The sequence below is a fragment of the Paroedura picta genome, chromosome 11, assembly GCF_049243985.1.
Source record: "Paroedura picta isolate Pp20150507F chromosome 11, Ppicta_v3.0, whole genome shotgun sequence".
In the NCBI taxonomy this organism is placed as follows: Eukaryota; Metazoa; Chordata; class Lepidosauria; order Squamata; family Gekkonidae; genus Paroedura; species Paroedura picta.
Genome location: NC_135379.1, coordinates 57,450,775 through 57,469,855, shown reverse-complemented (window position 1 = coordinate 57,469,855; position 19,081 = coordinate 57,450,775). Strand labels below are relative to the sequence as shown.

Here is a 19,081-nt window from a genome sequence, read left to right as displayed (position 1 = left end):
GGCGCAAGGTCACCCAGCTGTGGAGGAGTAGGTAATCAAGGCTGGGTCTCCAGTTAGAGGCTACCCCTCTTAAGAAGAGCCCTGGATCAGACTATCCAGCATCCAGATTAAAGTTCAGGGTAATATGAAAAACCTCTGCCTGAAACCCTGGAGAGCCACCAGCAGTCTGAGTAGGCAATGCTCACTCTGATAGAACAATTGCCAAGGGTCTTTCTGACCACCCCAGGAAGGCCATTCAACCAGTTGGAAGCCACCACAGAGAACTTGCATGAGTGAGCAGTTGCTAAGCTTACCCATTTCCAGGACGGCACCTTCAGAAAACCCATAATATTGTCTTTTGCTTCCCGTATTGCCTCTCACATACAAGAAGAAGAAGAAGAAGAGTTGGTTCTTATATGCCGCTTTTCCCTACCCGAAGGAGGCTCAAAGCAGCTTACAGTCGCCTTCCCATTCCTCTCCCCACAACAGACACCCTGTGGGGTAGGTGAGGCTGAGAGAGCCCTGATATTCCTGCCCGGTCAGAACAGGTTTATCAGTGCTGTGGCTAGCCCAAGGTCACCCAGCTGGTTGCATGTGGGGGAGCGCAGAATCGAACCCGGCATGCCAGATTAGAAGTCCGCACTCCTAACCACTACACCAAACTGGCCCTCTAGTAGCCTCAAAGCAGTTCTGCATTAAAAAAAAAAAAAAAAAAAAAAAATGTGCGGGCTAAAGATGTCGTCCTGAGAGGGTGGCAGGGCATCTGCTCTGCTATCTCTGAAGCCTGACAGGGGTCAATTGTGCAAGCAATTGGCAGAAAAGAGGAGGGGTACGCAAACCTCACCTCACCTTTCTACCCAGGAAGTTCTTGGGGCCGTCTCCAATCCTTTAGGGAGTATATCTCCCTGGATTATAGGCTGTCAGCGTTCCAGGTCCAGAGGACGACTGCCATTTTCTACCTCGGACTTTCTTTTCTTTCTTTAATCTTAAAGTATCTGCTTCAACCCTACATGATGATTTACCACAAATGAACGCTTTGAACTGAGGGGAGGACTTCGGCTGAGTTCCAAAACATCATTTACTGCAAGTATCTCTCGCTTTTTTTTTCTCCGTCTCTCTTCCTGCATCAAAGCCCTTTGTTTCCCCCCTCCTCTTACTCTGCTCTGCCTGAAGCCACCTCGTTAAGAGGCAGGCTAATTCTCCTAACTAAGCAGAGGAAGGATTCAAATCAACTCGAATTAATTGGCAAAAGCTCCTATTGTAATTGTTTTGGTTTTCGGAGATAGAGATAAGAGCAGTGAATGTGAAAATCTCACGAGAACTTTGTGCCAGTACGAGAATCCCTGCCTTAACCGGCTTCAATACGTCACATGCCTGTGCCGGAACATTAGAGGATAAAACAGAGGACCTCTACTGGCCACTTGTAAAATTGTTTGGGGCCGGGTTTTTTTAAAGTCAAAATCATGTCTATGTTAAAAAGATTGGCTCATCTAATAGAGATACAAACCCAAGATTACAAAGTATTCTTAGATGGATTGATCAAAAATATCTCCAAGGAGATCCAAGATGGCAAGGAAGAAGTCTTCAATAGGAATGATGGATCAATAACAGTGACTGATGACAGCTTTAAACAAGGTGGAAAACCAACAGCAGAAGAGAAATCTGAAATTCATATCTTCAAGGAGATCCAAGATGCCAAGGAAGACGTCTTTAACAGGAATAATGGATCAATAACAGTGGCTGATGACAGCTCTAAACAAGGTGGAAAACCAACAGTAGAAGAGAAATCTGAAATTCTGGAGACGGAAAATGGGATGCCGGAGTTCTGCAGCCCAGATAAGGACACCCTTTTTAAAAAGACATACAGCCATCTCAAAGCAAGAGTGTACAAAAATCAATCAAAAGAAATATGGATCTGCAGTGAAAGTAACCGATTTAAAGGATCTCTCTGGGGAAAAAATTGTATTGATACTGGAGTCCAGGAGGTGCAACGGCCTCAAGATTTATCGATGCATATTTTGCGGGAAAGAGTACAACTGCACTTTCTACGCCAAAGGCCAATGGGACAGAATATAATTTTACGGGAACGACAAGATGTAGCAAGCCTCGAGATGAGACCCCCTTAAGAAGACCGAAAGCTCATATTGTTTTATGTTTAATGTTATACCGTATTCTATATTTCCATTTTTATGAAAAAGGGGAAGCAGTGTCTCTTTCGCTCTTGTTTTTTTTTTTTTGTCTCTTTTCTTTTATAGGCATATAGGTAATATAATCATTAGTGCTGAAAATGTAAAATGGGGTTCTCCCCCCTTATTTTTTCTTTCTTCTATTAGTGAATTGTCCTAGGACTAAAGCCTACACTGAGGATGGTTCTTAGAATGGGTCAAGCAAAAATTGTTTTGTAGATGTATTAGAACCAAGGATAAGGAGAAGCTATAGAAGACTGAAAGCTTATATTGTTCTATGTTTAATGTTAAGCATTTAATCTAAACCTGGAAATCTTATTATTCTCTGTATTAACAACATATACTGTATCCTATATTGCTATTTTTATGAAAAAGGGGAAGCAGTGCCTTTTTTCTCTCTTGTTTCTTTTTCTTAGTAGGCATATAGGTAATATAATCGTTAGCGTTGGAAATATAAAATGGGGCTTTCCCCTCTTATTATTTTTTTTATTGGTGTATTGTTATAGGGCCAAAGCTCATATTGATCTGTAGAAAATGCAAAGCTCTCAACTTATACCTGTCAGGATGGCTCTTAGAATGGGCCAAGTATAAATGGTTTGTAGATGTATCTGTATTAAGGATAAGGAGAAATTATGAAATCCTTTTGTAATTTTTTTTCTTTGTACATCTTTAAGGCAAAGCCCTACTTTCCTCTCCCTTTATCAGGGTATTGATATAGGGCCAAAACTAATACTGTGCTATAAGAAATGTTTAATGTTAAGCATCTAACTCAAACCTAGAAATATCTGCTAGGATAGCTCTCAGATTGTATCAAGCAGTTAATGTGAGGTCTACGATCTCTCAAGTAAGTTGATTAATAATAACTTTTCTTTTGTATATCTAAACAGGCTTTTTTTTTTTTTTTTAATGTAGTGGAAATGTGGATGGCTCTTAGACTCATGGCTCTTAGAGTTTTGGGCAAAAGTTTATATCACTGTGGAGTCAATGTGGGGTCGTATATTCTCAAATGATGACTATATTTCTATCTTTATGAAAATAAAAAAAATCATTATAAAAAAAAAAAAAAAATGTGCCATTGAACCAAGGCTCTTGCCCATAAAAAGCAGCCATATGTACTTAACTAATACACCAATACAACATCTGAATAGGCTACGGATTTTGTGGACACCATTTTCCCACTGCTCTACCACACGGCTTTCTTTTTCTTTTTTTTTAATGAAATTGGTAATTGACATATTACCCTTGCATTAAACTGCAACAATGCATCAATTACCAATTTTGGTTAAAAGCACTTTGGTGGTGCAGGGGGGTGGCAGCTGTGGCTGGCTGTGACAAGCAAAGTACAGGGGAAACTACTCTCTTGCTGTTGTGAATGACTCCGCAGGGGAAACAGAATGAGCTTTGGAACCTTCTTGCAATGGCCTTTGTGCAAGGTGAAGTGTTAATGTAATTCACACATCATTTGCAAATCATGTGCTCTTCTGCTAAAACTAAGATCCCCCCCCCAAGTAATTAGTCAGCTCTTCAATAGGAACCCTGTGCTCTGCCAGGAGGATGTGGAATGAGCTGCTGTCTCGGAGAATTGTGTCCCCGTCTCCATTAAAACAAAAGTCCAAATAAAACAGCAGGAGCAGATCAAAAAAGCGGAATCTGCCCTGTGGAATTTTAAGACTGGAGGATTCTAAGAAACAAAATGGTACTTTTAGCTTTGAAACTTTCGGCTGTTAACTTAACTGCCTGAAAGGAAGTTTAACACTTTGACCATGGAATTCAAGGGAGCCTTTGAAGAGATGCACATTTGGTAGCTCACGGCCAGGGGCAATATCTTGTGATTTCTAAGGTCTTTCTCTAACCTCTTGTTCCTTAGCACAAAGTTGAAATTTTCTTTTTAGAAATCATTGCCAGCTTCTTTGATGAAAATTGCCTGAAGAAAATACAATGCTAATAAGAAGCCGTCTACGTTTTTTCACAGCAGCACACGTGAAAGTTGCTAAGACTACAGAGAGGAAATGGAGGAACAGTTCTGGGGTTACCTCGCCTGGAAAAATAAAATGCCATGTAAAACTGAGAAACCGGATTCCCCCTCCCAATTCACGGGTTGACCACTCGCCTCTTTGCTCTGGTGGGAACAAAAATGGAGACAGACCAACATCATGTTGCATCGTGATGTCACTTCTGGTTGTTCCTGGAAATGATGTCACAACACTCTAGGAATAAAACTACAGATTTGGGGAATTCCTAGAGTGCTGTGACATCACTTCTGTATACAACTGGAAGTGACATCACTCCCTACCTCCCACTTTTTCTCCCACTGGAGCCAGGAAGCCAAGGTCAAGAGGATGCCTACTGCTACACCGAATCCTTTCCGAAACTTATGCAGGTTGCTACTCCTGTGGAAATGACCCCCAAGTGTATTTTCCACCTGCACAGTTGGTTGGATCCAGCTGTGAATATCCAGAATGGAACATGTGCTCGGTGCAGTTCCATTTGTACAAACTGTGTCATGGGGACAGCAGCAGCAGATCGCTATTGAGATATTTATTTTAAAAAGAAAATAAGAATGTGCATAGGGAGAGATGACACGTACCATGGAGAGAGCCCAATATTTTATTTAATTTTATTTAATTATATAGAAAGGAATACTCTATGCCCTTGTACGTGTGGAACAGACGGTAGGCATACAATCTGTTTCATTTAGCAGAAGCAGACAGAGAGGAATTATTTCAATTCTTCTGCTGGTGCAGGGATGCTGGGCATGTGGAAATCTTCTATGGGATCTAACCCGTGGCAAGTTCCACTGTCCCTGCATGCACCTTTCCTCCAAGAAGCCTGTGTGCTCAGAGCATGAATCCTCTGGGATGACGACAGCACCTGAGCCAATACTGCTAATTGTTTCCATTCAGTGTGCCATGCAGCAACCGTTCAGTGTGCCATGAACTGATGCCCCTTGTGCATGCTTACTTGCAGGGCTTACATGTGCTCTACCCCAAGCTCCCACATGGAATATTCCTGGGAAACACCCAGCTCTTTCTCAGTAGGACAGTCCCCTGACTCCATTGGGTATGGCCCCATTTTACTCAGCAGGATCAGCATACCACAAGCAGCCTCCTTGTGCACATGACAGAGATAAACACTGAAGTGGTGCATCAGATGTCCTTTAAATATGCAGGTGGACCATTCATTTGTGCAGGGACAGATCTGCCTGTTCACAGATCATGAGCAGATCTGTTCACAGATCATGACTATAAATAAAACCAGATGCATTGTTCTAGCATTTTAACAGCCAGGACACTCAGCATCAGAATATAAACAAAGCCACAAAAATTATTACAGTATTTTGACAGCCAGGTCACTCAGCATAAACAGTAACCAAGGAGTTCCGCACTCTGCTGGCAATGTAGCAAAACTTCGCCACCATGTAAGAAATAGAATTATCTTTATCTGCAAGCAAGATGTTAACTAGATGATCATCTGTAAGTCCAGAGAGCCGAGATAGCAAGGGTAAAATTAAATGGCTTCTGGCAACCCTATAGCAGTCACAGTACAATATAGTGTGGGCAATCGACTCAGTTGCACCTGAATTGCAAGGGCAGATAGATAGATAGATCATGAGCAGATAAATGCCTAATGAATGATAACCTAGTTAGGGTATTATCCATCACAAACCTGTAATAGCCAAGGCTGCATGCACAGAGGGGGGATTTGTAGTTTGGCATTCACCAAGACATGCACAGTGGTAATGTCGCTTCCACGCTTTCCTGTGGGAACTGACATTTGCCCTGCTTTTTCCTCCCAGTTGTGCCTCTGAAAAGCTGTTCGAGAGCTTTAAATAGATCGGCAGTGTTTATAATGTGATAACAATGACTGGTATAATATATACAGCCTCCTAAAAGGCCACCAGGGATGTGTGGCTGGTAGAAGGAAGCATGGTTCGAATGTGCGTAGAGCAGTGGAGATGTTCATCTCCCTCTCCCTGTTTATTTATTTCATTTATTTATTATTTAGATTTCTATGGCCACCCCTCCTGGCAAGCTGGCTTGGGGCGGTTAAAAACACAATGATTAAAACATAACAATTAAAAGAACACCAACAGTTGGATAGACTAAGAAATTAGCGAAAAGCGATAAAATACAATTAAAATGCCTCTCTCAATTCCATTAGTGCTTCCATGTTTGAAGAAGCTGCCTGTGAAAATGCCCCATTTATTCCAGGGGAGCCTGTCAAAGGATGGTGTGATAATAAATGTGCATATTTCACTGTTCCTCCAGATCAGAATGGTGTATGTTAGAGCCTGATGTTGTGTTAATGCTCCGAAAAGCTAAGCCAGCCCTGCAGTGGGGAGCTAAACTGGGGGAAACATCTGCAGTTCGGGGCATGAGAAGGGGCTTTGCACAGGCCCAGAGCCAGAAAGATTTTGTGAGAGGGGCAATCCACCCAGGGTTGTCAGCCTCCAGTTGCAGGCTGGATACCTCTTGGGAATTCTCCAATGGATCATTTTGAGGGGCTTCCACTCAGATGAACATACAAAAGAAAGGAATACTTTCCTTGGGGGGAGTGATGCATGTACCACATGGCCAAGAAGCCCCTCAGCCTTTCTTCCTCTTGGATCAGGGGCAGGATACCACCAGCTTGCTCTCCCAGGCAGGGAACACACTGTGGCTCCTCACTGCCTCCACTGCACCAGACCTCACCAGAGCCCCAAGGGGGAGGTAGTGGAAGTGGTACCCTCTCTCTGACACAGCTGGCTACCCTGCCTCCTTCTCCACTACAGCTATGCACTCACCTGTCTCTCAAGATGCCTCCATGAGAGCCCTAGTCCAGTCTCCACTATCCTGGTGCCATTGGCTTTCACGGTTCCCCAGAAAAAGGAAGCCAAGTTCTCACCTTAGAAAACGCCATGGAGCAGACAGCTCCCTCCCCAGAGCCCAGCAGGAGGGAAGGCAGCTAGCCTCACTCTCCAATCTTACCTATCCATAGCAACCTCCCTACTGCCACCATACTGACTCTGCTCATCTGGCCTTGATCATGGAAGTGTGATCCAGACCCACTACCTGCTGCAGTGCACTTGGGTCTGCCCCGGAAAGCATGCTCATGGCATCACATGGTTGGAAAAGAGTGCTCCACGGGCCCAAGCATACCCACTCACCACAGCCCAGCAGGAGGGAGGGTGAAGGAAAGACTGAGACACTTCTCAGCCACATGCTGCATGCACCACTCCCCTGAGGGTGCCTGAGCAGAGGAACCTGGCTGGAAGTAGTTCAAGTGGAGCGTGAGCAATCATGGGGCTAGTGGGCGGATGCTGAGAGGGGGCGGCCAAATTGGAAGGGGGCACTGCCCCTGTCAGCCCCCCTGTGGCTATGGGCCTGTTTGCTTGAGAGAAAGGCCATTCATTTGTGCAGGGACAGATCCATGCCCCCAACAGCTTTGCTAAATTCCCACCAAAATCTGCTCAGGATCCCCAGCCCCATAGAGGCAAAACCAGGGCCAGGGCTTTTTGGGTCCTGCCCCGGCTGGCAGAATGTTCTACCTAAGGAGATAAGTGGGATGCCTGAGCTGTTCCACCAGGCCGACAGCTGAGACCAGGAAAATGACATCTAAAACTCTGGTCTCCCTACCCGAGAATCCAGCCAATCCACTCAACCTTCTCAGTACTGGTTGGCGCCCCTTCTCTTAAGATACCTATTGATACAGGAGGCAGCTTTTAAATTGCTTTTAAAACCTAATTGGCCTGATTGATATTATCTTTAACACTTTTTGCTTCCTTTTATAAAATGGAAATGGCCTACTGGGAGGAGACTGTCCGGGGCCCTGTCCATCCAGTGCACGAGGCCCGGTCCATCCAGTGCATCCCTCCTGATTGGCCAGCGACCATATGGCCCATCCCCCCCAAAGCCCGCAAGGCCAGTAGCTGCCATTTGGCCACTGGACATCGCCAGAGACAGAGGTCAGAGTGAGGCCCACTGGTCTGGAGAGTGGGGGACTGAGGGGCTTGCCTGCTGCCAGAAAACCTCTGCTGCTTGGGAGCGGGCACTGAGGCACTGACTGCTGCTCTGGGTCGGGGGCCGAGTGACTGCTTGCTGCCCCTCAGAGCTCTCAGCCCCACTTCTCTCAGAGGGTGTCTGTTATCAGGAGAGGAAGAAAAGGCTATTTTAAATTGCTTAGAGACAACTGAGGCCTGCTGGGTGACTGTGGGCCATTCCAGTTCTCTGAGCGCTCTCAGCCCCACTTCTCTCATAGGGTATCTGCTATGGGGAGAGGGAGAAAAGGTGATTTTAAACAGTTTGAGACATCTGAGGCCTGTTGGGTGACTCAGGGCCATTCCCAGTTCTCTCAGAGCTCTCACAGCCCCACATCCCTCACAGGTTGTCTATTGTGGGAAGATGAAGGGAAAATGTGTTTGTAAACTGCTTTGTGATTCCCTTTGGTAGTAATCAGCAGTGTACAAAAATCCATCTTCTAAGGGGCAACAGTGAAAGAACCATACGGGCACATAACATTATATCAACAGTAAAAAAATGGAGACAGGAGGAGTAGGGTCACAGAACTGGGAGGGATTGGTTGCCATGTAATCTTCCCCTATGAATAGTCTCCAATTTGATTTTCCCTTCACATATCTGAAGACATGGCTCTGGAAAGCTCATCTGTAACCACTATGCCACCATTCCCAAAGGTCAGTCCTCTCCCACACTCAACTAACATTCCACACCACAGGTTCTTGACACCCATCTCTCCACACCCACACCCACACCCTCATTTGGCACCACGCCACCATAGCCCCACACAAAAAGCACATATTCAACCTCATGCCCTTACAGACTGGACAACCCCTCCCCTCCCTCTTCCCACTGCCAAGCTCTCTCTATCTTAATCACTCTCTTCCTTTCTAACTCCCTCTCTCTTTGCTATCTCCCCGCCCCCGGCTAGCACCCATTGTATCAGCTACAACAGGCTTTAATTCTAATTCATTATAAATGTAATTTTATAGGATTCTTTTTAAACTTGTTGCGAGCTGCCCTGAGCTGGTCATGGAAGGGCGGCATGCAAAAATTAAAGTATTATTAATATTATTGTTGTTGTTATTGTTAGCTATGTACAGGGGCTGGATTGTGTATATTTAAATTAAATGACAGCAAACCCATACGAGGATGGTTACACCGTGCTGCAGGACTACCCGTCTTACAAGAAGGAACTGTGCTGAGCAGCATTTAAAATACAAACGTAAAGAACAGAAGGCAGGGAGCGATTCCACTCCTTGAAAGAGGGACCACACCTAGCTCCATTCCTCCCCTCTAATCTGAACCCCTCTCTGACTTTCTTCAAAAGGCACATCAAATAAGGGTACATATGCAAAGAAACCCAAAATACCCCACAGTGGCATGCAATTTTAATGAGCCGTTTGTGTTTGAAATCCATGTGACTCCGAAGCAAAAGCGGGAGCATGCTCGGAAAGTCAATACACAAAGGCTGCTCCGCACGGCAGGTGGGAGTGAACTCCAAAATTGATAGCCTCCTTGTGTTATTTGAATAGATGCCCAGGCGCTTCAGCATGGAGGCACCCCAGCGCTTTCGGCTGCAGCGGAGAAATATGTGGAATTCCAAGTATCTGCCACACGGTGTTTATGACTATATGCAGAAAGTTTGGGAAACTCATTCTGTTTAGGTGCCGATACAGAACTAGTGAGGACTATTATGCACAGATAGTACTCTGCCATGCTCTTGTGATCTTCCATTCATGCCAATAAGTGTTGCACAGAAGATGTTCTCTAGCAATACACTGTTGTGGGGGAAGACAGGGTAGGCGGTTGTAAGCTGCTTTGAGACTCCCTTGGATAGTAAACAGCAGGGTACAAAAACCCCAGCACTTTTACTTTTCTGTGCGGAAAACTAAGATCAGGGAGAAAATCGCCTGGATATGAATGGATTGATTTAGCCTCCTTGCTCCCCTTGGGTGAGAACTACGTTTTAAAGACAATCAAACAAGGGCTTAACGATCATGAGTTTCCAGCAGTATAAGGAGCCTTCCTTTCGGGGAGGGACATGACTCGGTGTAGAGTATCTGCTCAGCTTGCAAAAGGTCCTAGCTTCACTCCTGAGCTCCTCCAATTTAAAAAGATCAGGTAGTGGAGAATAGGAAAGACTCTGAAGAGCATGGGTCCTTGATGGACCCATGGTCCGATACCATATAAGGCACTTCCTTGTGATCTGTGGAACCTGCTTCTTCTGAAAAGTAGTTTGCTTGCTTGCACTGGAGGAAGGCTCTATCACTGGAGGAAGGGAAATTTTGAACTAATCCCTTAATATGTACAAAATGCTATCATGTCACAACCAATTTATGGCAACCCCAGCAAAGGGTTTCCAAGTAAAGTGAACAGAGGTGGTTTGCCATTGCCTTCCTCTATAGAGCCTTCCTTGGTGGTCTTTCATCCAAATACTGGCCCTCCTTTGCTTCTGAAGAGATTGGGTTAGCTGCCTTCCCTCCCAACCCTTTAAGAGCACCTCTAAGAAGTGGGCTACCACAGCACCTGATGAATTGGCCCAGAAATTCAGCTCTGTCCCACAATAGCTTCCAGAGATATTGTACATCCATAAGATTTTCTCTAACATCAACTGTTTTGACTTGATTTTGATTTCTTGTACTGGAACACGGAATGATTTCTGATAGCCTTCAGTGATCTTCTAATGTAGCACTCTTTCTGTAGGGATCATTCATCAGGATTATGGCTGTGATGATAGATGAGACATCAGGAAGGAGTAAATTTGGCTTGAGGAGGTTTATGAATGCTTGAGAAAATGGTCACTTCTACTGCAATGGTAATACATTTAGCAGGAGGTCACTGTGTAATAGCTGCAGGTCAGATCTAATTTAATATGGCTGCAATTTCTTCCCAAATGTGCAATTCAGTTCCAGTTATAGAAGTCTGAGATTCCCTTTCAAATTACTGAAACTCATAGGGGTTTATGCTAAAAAGTACCTGATACGGCTCACTTCTATTTTGAACTAAGTGTTGTAAAAATCACTGGAAATTATTTCTGTTTTTTTGTTGGGGGGGGGGGGGTCGCATAGGTGATGTTATTTCCAGGACTGTGTTTCAAACAGGCAGTTTTCTGATTTTGATTTCCTACAGTGATTCACATTATTCCTTTTTTTAAAAATTGCTCCAAATCATCAGTAAAGGTTTCCCAGTTGAAGTTTGCCATTGCAAACGCAACAGCTGTTTAGCCATATCTAAAAAGATGAATGTCAGGGCCAGTTTACACTTTTCAGTGTCCTTAACTTCCCCCTTTATCTACAGGATTGCCACTTGGTAGGGAACCTGCCCAGGGTGTTCGCTCTCCCCCACTTTTGCTCCATGGAGCAGTGAGGAGAAAATGAGGGGAACAGTATCCATTGAAACCTGGAGCCTTTTTGCACATGGGTAGAAATAGCATCACACCAGCTGACTGGCATAATGCTAAATAAAACTGCGCCTCCCGGCCCCTCCTCATATTTCCTGCTGTCTCGCTCTTCTTTGCCACCATTTCCACAAGAAGAAGAAGAAGAAGAAGAAGAAGAAGAAGAAGAAGAAGAAGAAGAAGAAGAAGAAGAAGAAGAAGAAGAAGAAGAAGAAGAAGAAGAAGAAGAATTGGTTCTTATATGCCACTTTTCTCTACCTGAAGGAGGCTCAAAGCAGCTTACATTCACCTTCCCTTTCCTCACCCCACAACAGACACCCCGTGAGGTGGTGAGAGCCCTAATATCACTGCTCTGTCAGAACAGTTTTATCAGCGCTGTGGTGAGCCCAAGGTCGTCCAGCTGGCTGCATGTGGGGGAGTGCAGAATTGAACCCGGCTCGCTAGATTAGAAGTCCATGCTCCTAACCACTACACCAAACTGGCTGCTGGTAATGGTGGAAGAGAGCAATGTGATTTACATGGGACTCTCTTCCACCTGTCACTCAAGCCATGCAGCCAATCCCCTCTCTTCTTGCTTTGAGGGGCTGCGATGCCCACTAATTTTTTTAAAAAACAAATCAGTAGTTCTCCATTGAAACAACTAAACATCTAATCATGGATTTATAGTGCTTCTTTATTGCCACCACTTGAGGAATGATGAGGCTTCTTTTAAAAATAAATCTCGTTCCTGATTAAACATTCTTGGCATGTTCCGTCATCACTCCCCTTTCTGAAACAGCTAGTGATAGCCCAGAAGTGTGCCCCCGCCCCCCAGAACATGATCCCAAGTTTGCCTGCTAAGGAGCTGGTATCCCTGTTTGTCTGGTCGACAAGTTCTGGGTTCGGTTGGGTAGGATAAGGTTGGTGTGGGACCAGGAGGTCTCCCAGAGATCATTTCTCCAGGAGAAAATGGGCCTTCATCCCCTAAATCTCCAGGTATTTCTCAACCCAGAGTGATAGCCCAGAAGTGTGCCCCCGCCCCCCAGAACATGATCCCAAGTTTGCCTGCTAAGGAGCTGGTATCCCTGTTTGTCTGGTCGACAAGTTCTGGGTTCGGTTGGGTAGGATAAGGTTGGTGTGGGACCAGGAGGTCTCCCAGAGATCATTTCTCCAGGAGAAAATGGGCCTTCATCCCCCAAATCTCCAGGTATTTCTCAACCCAGAGTTGTCAATCTCAGGTCTGGAAGTTCCACTCCTGGACCTTAACTCCCAGGTACTTGCAGACCTGATTCAGATTGGGATTACCATGCCATAGTCCCCAACCTCAAGCCACCTGTGGAGCTGCTAAAGAACAGGTGCGGATAACATGCTACTGCTTCTCTGAGGGCCAGCTTGAATCAGGCAATCACCATGTATGTTCACATGGGCGTGCTGTTGTCCCATGGAGGCACCCAAATGCAAGTATTTTAGAATTTCCTTCCCCCTGCTTATGTCTACTGAGGGTTAGTGAAGCTCAGGTTTAAGGCCCGTCCTTAGCAGGGAAACCTTCAAAGCCATTTCGTTTTTCCCCCGGAGCTTCACACCACTGTGAAGTAAATGAATTGCAACCTGATTCTGCGGCCACTAGCCACGTTTTTCCCAGAGGGCAGTGCTTGTCCTGTTTTGCTCGTAACAAAGATTGCATTTAATTAATTAACTCGGTGCTTTGTGGTGCTTTCTAATCAAACAGATACATTAGTGAGAGCTGAACAAACAAACAAGCAGAAAGCAGGTGGGCGAAAACAATGTGAGAAACTCTCTCTCTCTCGTTCTAGATTAAACCCATTATTGGGGAGGGGGGAGACCCTTTGGGTGTTTTCTTCATAAGGCTGAACTTAAGAATTGATCTTTATTTTCCATCACCAGACATGAAATGAAAATGGAGAAAAAAAAAGAACTGGATCAATTTTTTCTGATTGATCAGAGGTCGAGGTGGTTTTTCCTCCCCCAAAAAGGGGGCTTAATAAGATAAAAATCAATGCAGCCACATTATATGACACGGTTCTTATCTGTGGTAGCATTAATTAAAGTATGGTCAGACTTGGATTCAGCTAAAACATTCAGGCTCTTTTCAGGCTTTTGGAGGAGCAGAAGCATTAAAGAGAATAATTGAGCCAGGTTGCTTTCCTTTCTTCCTTTCTTTTTTCTTTTTTTGCAGGAGGGGAGGGGAAACTTTTTTGGAAGCTCCAAAGTGCATCAGCCACAGCACATCATGGGTTCTGTTCTCAGCTGATACATGCAAATTGCACTGCTGTATTGGCCAGATGGTTGCAGGCTATGAACTGATGCCCAGTACTATTGTGGAAGTGAATTTTGTATGGCTGCTGTCGCCATTTTGAAGCTTTGCATTGGACCCCAAATAGAATCGGAATGCGATCTCTCCATCTCGTGGCTTTAGCACATGTTGTGGTACAGTGGCTGCCCCTCTGTGTGGCTCTTCTGTTTCGGTCTGATAGTCCAATTAAGTTGTGACTCGGTAAAGTGGCATTTTTGACACTTGTGGGGTTTCCTCCCAAAAAAGTATATTCTTGGGAGTTAACATATGGTATTGGCTACTGCTGAGCTTTCCTCCTGGCTTGCTAAATAGCGCCACATGGGGATGGTGGAGGAATTAAAAATAATTACCATGCAAAGTTGACTGTCAGAATTGCAAAGAATCATAGAATCATAGAATCATAGAATCATAGAGTTGGAAGGGGCCATACAGGCCATCTAGTCCAACCCCCTGCTCAACGCAGGATTAGCCCTAAGCATCCTAAAGCATCCAAGAAAAGTGTGTATCTAGCCTTTGCTTGAAGACTGCCAGTGAGGGTGCGTTCGGTCTCAGGCTTTGACACTGCAGCTCCATAGGCATGCCTGTTCAATCCACCTGGCTAGCACTGCTCGGTAATTTCTTAAGATTCTGAGCGAAGAGGAAGACCTGCCCTAGTAAGCCATAGTCAGAAACAGCAACGGTCCAATAGCCCCTTAAGGACCAACCAGTTAACTGGGGCATTAATAAATGTGTTCTTTTGAAAGGGACCACAAGACTTTGTTGTTTGATTAAACATAATGCTGCAGAGAGCAAGTAGATCTGTATGGTATGTTTTTCCCCCCTGCTATACTTCTCGTCTAGAGATGATGGGCATAAGGGATAGTATGAAAGCTTTTTGAAAAAGAAGAAAATAATTTCAAAGCAACAGAAGCACACGTTAATTACTGGTGCCATATAGATTGTACTTTACAAGGAGGAGGAGAAGGTTGCACTTCAGTGATTCTCTTTTCCTTTGTCCAAATGCACTGGCAAGACAAAACCCAAGGGTAAGGATAGTCAAACTGCAGCCCTCCAGATGTCCATGGATTACAATTCCCATGAACCCCAGCTGGCAGGGGCTCATGGGAATTGTAGTCCATGGACAACTGGAGGGCCGCAGTTTGACTACCCCTGATGGGATGGTGCTTTAAGAGCAGTTGTCAGCCACAGTGTCCTTTTGTAAAGACTAGTGATTAGCATAATCTATTGGCTTCTTTCCCATTTCTCTCTTATTTGCTGGGGTGTTACATTAGGCCAGTTATGGCACATGCCAAAATCTCCTGCTGGCATTCCTTGCAGTACTCCATCCAAAAATACACAGATCTGTGCACGTTATCAAATCACTGAGCTTCATCCTGGCCCCTTGATGGGCCGTCTTTCTATGTTCCAATTCTTCCCCTGGGCTCCTGCCCGCATTTTGGTGTGACTACCAGTCACGGTGCTTAGTATTTATGGGGGCTTTTCCTCCCAAACATTTCATATGCATAGGGTCAGATTCAGCAGTAATATTCACAGATGGGAGGAATTTCCAGCAGCAGACTCCCTCCCTCCAAATGGTGATCCAGGAGGATAGGGACCACCACCCCCTGCAATAAAATGAGAGGGGAGTCAAAGTCAAAAGAGGGGTGAATCAACTACAGTACCCCCCCTTGTTCAGTTACTAGAAATCTGAATCAGCCTTTCCTCCTATGGCCTTTCCCAGGCCCCAGGTCATCCTGTTCCTCCTCTCTGCACCTTCTCAATTCCATCCACATCCTTTTTGAAATGAGAGCGGCGGAACTGCACACAGGACTCCAGGTGTAGTTCAGCCAAAGTAGAATACAACAGAACTGTGACAGGTCCCTGTTGACCAGAAGGTGACGCTGTTATGTCTTGCAGATGGGGGGAGGCTGAGTACCAGAGGCCATAGTGGTCATGAGAACTGTGTTTATTGGAACACCATCAGCCAAAGAAAAGAACAGGTCTCAGTAAATTCTAACTCCTCCTCCAGTTTGGGTCACAATCCCCCGGCCTCTCTTTTCTAGAGAGCTCGTCAGAGTTGCAATAGGATCAGGATGCCACACAGTTGATTGAGAAATCAGCTGGCAGTCACGTTCCTATCGACCCTGCCTGAGCCAAAATAGCTCCATGGTGAAGTTGTAAAATGGAAAGGAGAAAGAGCTTGTTTTGCTGCTGCCACCACCCCTCAGTCTGAAAATGGTCTAAATGAAAACTACAGTGATTGTGATATTTTTGTGGGAGAGGAAAGAAACTATTGCTGCGGTGGATTTTTTTTTAATGGAATAATTTGCTATTCAAACTATTTATTGTGTTTATGTTTTATTCTTTTAAGAAACCTTGGCCAGGCTCCAGCCCCCCCCCCCCCCCAGGATTTGTTCTTTGGGACCCATGTTTGCCTTTTCAACAGTTCTTTGTCCCACATGGCAAACTGTTTTGTCAAATTAGGGGGATTTCAAAAGAAGTTTGCGATATGAGTCAGCTGTTCAAATAAAAAGATGTCAGAAATCCAACTAGGGTCATGTAAACCCCTAAAGTGAGCCTAAGGGCATCTTTAAATACTAACTGCTGCTTTAAAACCGTGGTCCTGTGAATTAATATGAAGATCTTTGTACATTTTGTTCACTTTGGCACTCTGTGTATGCTGTGCTTATGTATCCTCCCCTTAGAATTGTATTGGAACATTTTTTTTTAATTCCCAAATGAAGCCCATGAATTCAGTTATTACCAGCTTGCTAGACAACTATTGTTCTAAGTACATACCTTTAAGGCAGGGGTAGTCAACCTGTGGTCCTCCAGATGTCCATGGACTACAATTCCCATGAGCCCCTGCCAGCGTTTGCTGGCAGGGGCTCATGGGAATTGTAGTCCATGGACATCTGGAGGACCACAGGTTGACTACCCCTGCTTTAAGGCACAATTAGACATCATGTTAATTTTAAAAAGTGATAGATAAACATGGGATGGCTATAAATTACATGTGGTAGGGATACAATTTCTATTAGGAGAGTTCTGGAGGAAAACCTGTATGTCTAATGCTGAACCTGGGCCCACAGTGTAGATCAAAAAATCAGAACATTGAGGCTAAGTATAGAAAGGGGAGATGTTTCTACAAATGGGGGGGACAAACCCACATTTGAAATAAAATATCTAATTAAAAATAAAGGAAGAGATAACAATACAATAAGGCAAAGTTAAAATTATTCTCTTGTAAAGCCTCTGTTCCATTTTGAATTGTACAGACACAGTCCGTGTTTTCCTAGGTGATCCAAAATGGCTGCTGCAGTTTCATTTAGTGAGTTCAGGAGGAGGAGGGAGGATAGGTAGAAAATACAGAGGGGGGGAGGTTGCAGGGAAAGGGGCAGGTGAGGGGCAGATAAGAACAATATGGTGGAAGAAAGGAAGCTGCAGGAACTATTAGGGGCAGAAGACCAAAGTTTGAATCCAGTGGCATCTTTAAGACCAACAAAGTTTTTCTAGGTATAAGTCTTTGTGTGCATGTACACTTCAGCTACATTGAAACAGACGTTCTGAAGCATTACATGGGGGGGGGGGGGTTAGTTACCTGGAAGCATAAGTAGTTGAGCAATAAGTACAGTTAAGCAGTTGGTAAGACCTATGAATAGCAACGAATTAGCATACAAATAAAAGTTAACAAACAGATGAGATTGAGTCAGGGTCTCATTCATTTTGGTGAGAGCTATTTGCTTGACTCTCCTATAGAAATCAGTAGAATTTCAGCATACTTGGCTACCCCTATTGACATAGATTTCCTGCATCTTCACCAAAAAGAACATTCTTGGATGAAGCAATTAAAACCTACAGAATGAGTTGCCATCCAAAGTGCCACTTTGCTAGAGTGGGCTTCAATTGCAAGGGATGGTCCTTTGTGGTCTCTTCCAGCTCTGTATGATTATGATTCTGCTATTACAAGGGCTGAAATCTTAAAACCTCTTTCCTGGGAGTAAATCCCATTGAATAACATCAGGGATATGTCTGAATTAGGCCTTCTTATGATTGTTCTCAGTTTGTGCATTGAGGAACCACTCTTACAGAGGTTCATAGGAATGTTAGGTTTAGATTAGATAAAGAGAGCCAGTTTGGTGTAGTGGTTAGAAGTGTGGACTTCTAATCTGGCATGCCAGGTTCGATTCTGCACTCCCCCACATGCAGCCAGCTGGGTGACCTTGGGAACGCCACAGCACTGATAAAACTGTTCTGACCGAGCACGAATATCAGGGCTCTCTCAGCCTCACCCACCCCACAGGGTGTCTGTTGTGGGGAGAGGAATGGGAAGGCGACTGTAAGCCGCTTTGAGCCTCCTTCGGGTAGGGAAAAGCGGCATATAAGAACCAACTCTTCTTCTTCTAAAGGCTAGGCTTTCCAGACCGGGCAGCCCAATCCACTGCATGTTTTCTTGACACTGAAGCCTGATGGGACTTTTCTTGAGGACCACTGCATAGGGACGTAGCATAAGGAACCTTGTCTTCCATATAACATCTTGGCTGTCCAGCTTTGCATGAACATGCACGTCTTCTGTTTTGCCTAAAGTCAGTGTCTTGCACAATGCTACCAAGTGAAAGCTAAGTCGTTCTTTGCTGTGTTTTCAGGGAAAGCACAAACTCCATGTGAACACTGGCTTGGAGGGCAAATGGTGCGGCCTCATTCCTGTCGGGAGTGCTTGCAATGACGTCACCACTACAGGCCTAAAATGGAACCTCAGTAAGTAAGGTGTTCGGACGCTACCAAGAGGAGTGCGTGTAGATGCCAGGTTAGGTCCAGTCAGCTTTTCTGCTGGTGAAGAATGGGGGAGGTGTTCTCTTTGACCATCCCAAAAGACTATGCTAGGGCTCATGGGACCTCTAGATATGAAAGCCGTGTGGGATGGCGATAGGTTGCTCCCCTCAGGGTCCCTGGCAATTGCCCAGGATTTTACTTATTGTTTGTTTATTTATGGGATTTATAGTGTGCCCTATCTTTGGGAACTCAGGTCGGAATAACAGCTGATCTGGAGAAAATGTTTGCTTTGGAGGGTAGAGTCTATGACATTATATTCTGCTAAGCTGCATTCCCTCCCCAAACTCCACAGGCTTCACTCACTAAATCTTCTGGACATTCCTACTTGCAAGGCTTTAATAAGGATGGGAACTGGGTGAGACTGAGTGAAAAAGCTGGCTGGATCCAACCTATAATTCTCCTTTATTTTAAGGTACTT

The 19,081-nt window shown here is 44.7% G+C and overlaps 1 protein-coding gene across 3 annotated transcripts in view; it reads left to right on the top strand.

Moving 5' to 3' along the window:
- Positions 1–19,081, top strand: part of TPK1 (thiamin pyrophosphokinase 1) — a 293,388-nt gene that overhangs the window by 203,755 nt on the left and 70,552 nt on the right. For all 3 annotated transcript variants that reach the window (XM_077303441.1, XM_077303442.1, XM_077303440.1), the window contains one exon: positions 18,477–18,588. In XM_077303441.1, the coding sequence (XP_077159556.1) occupies positions 18,477–18,588 (112 nt within the window). The remainder of the gene's footprint in view (positions 1–18,476; positions 18,589–19,081) is intronic.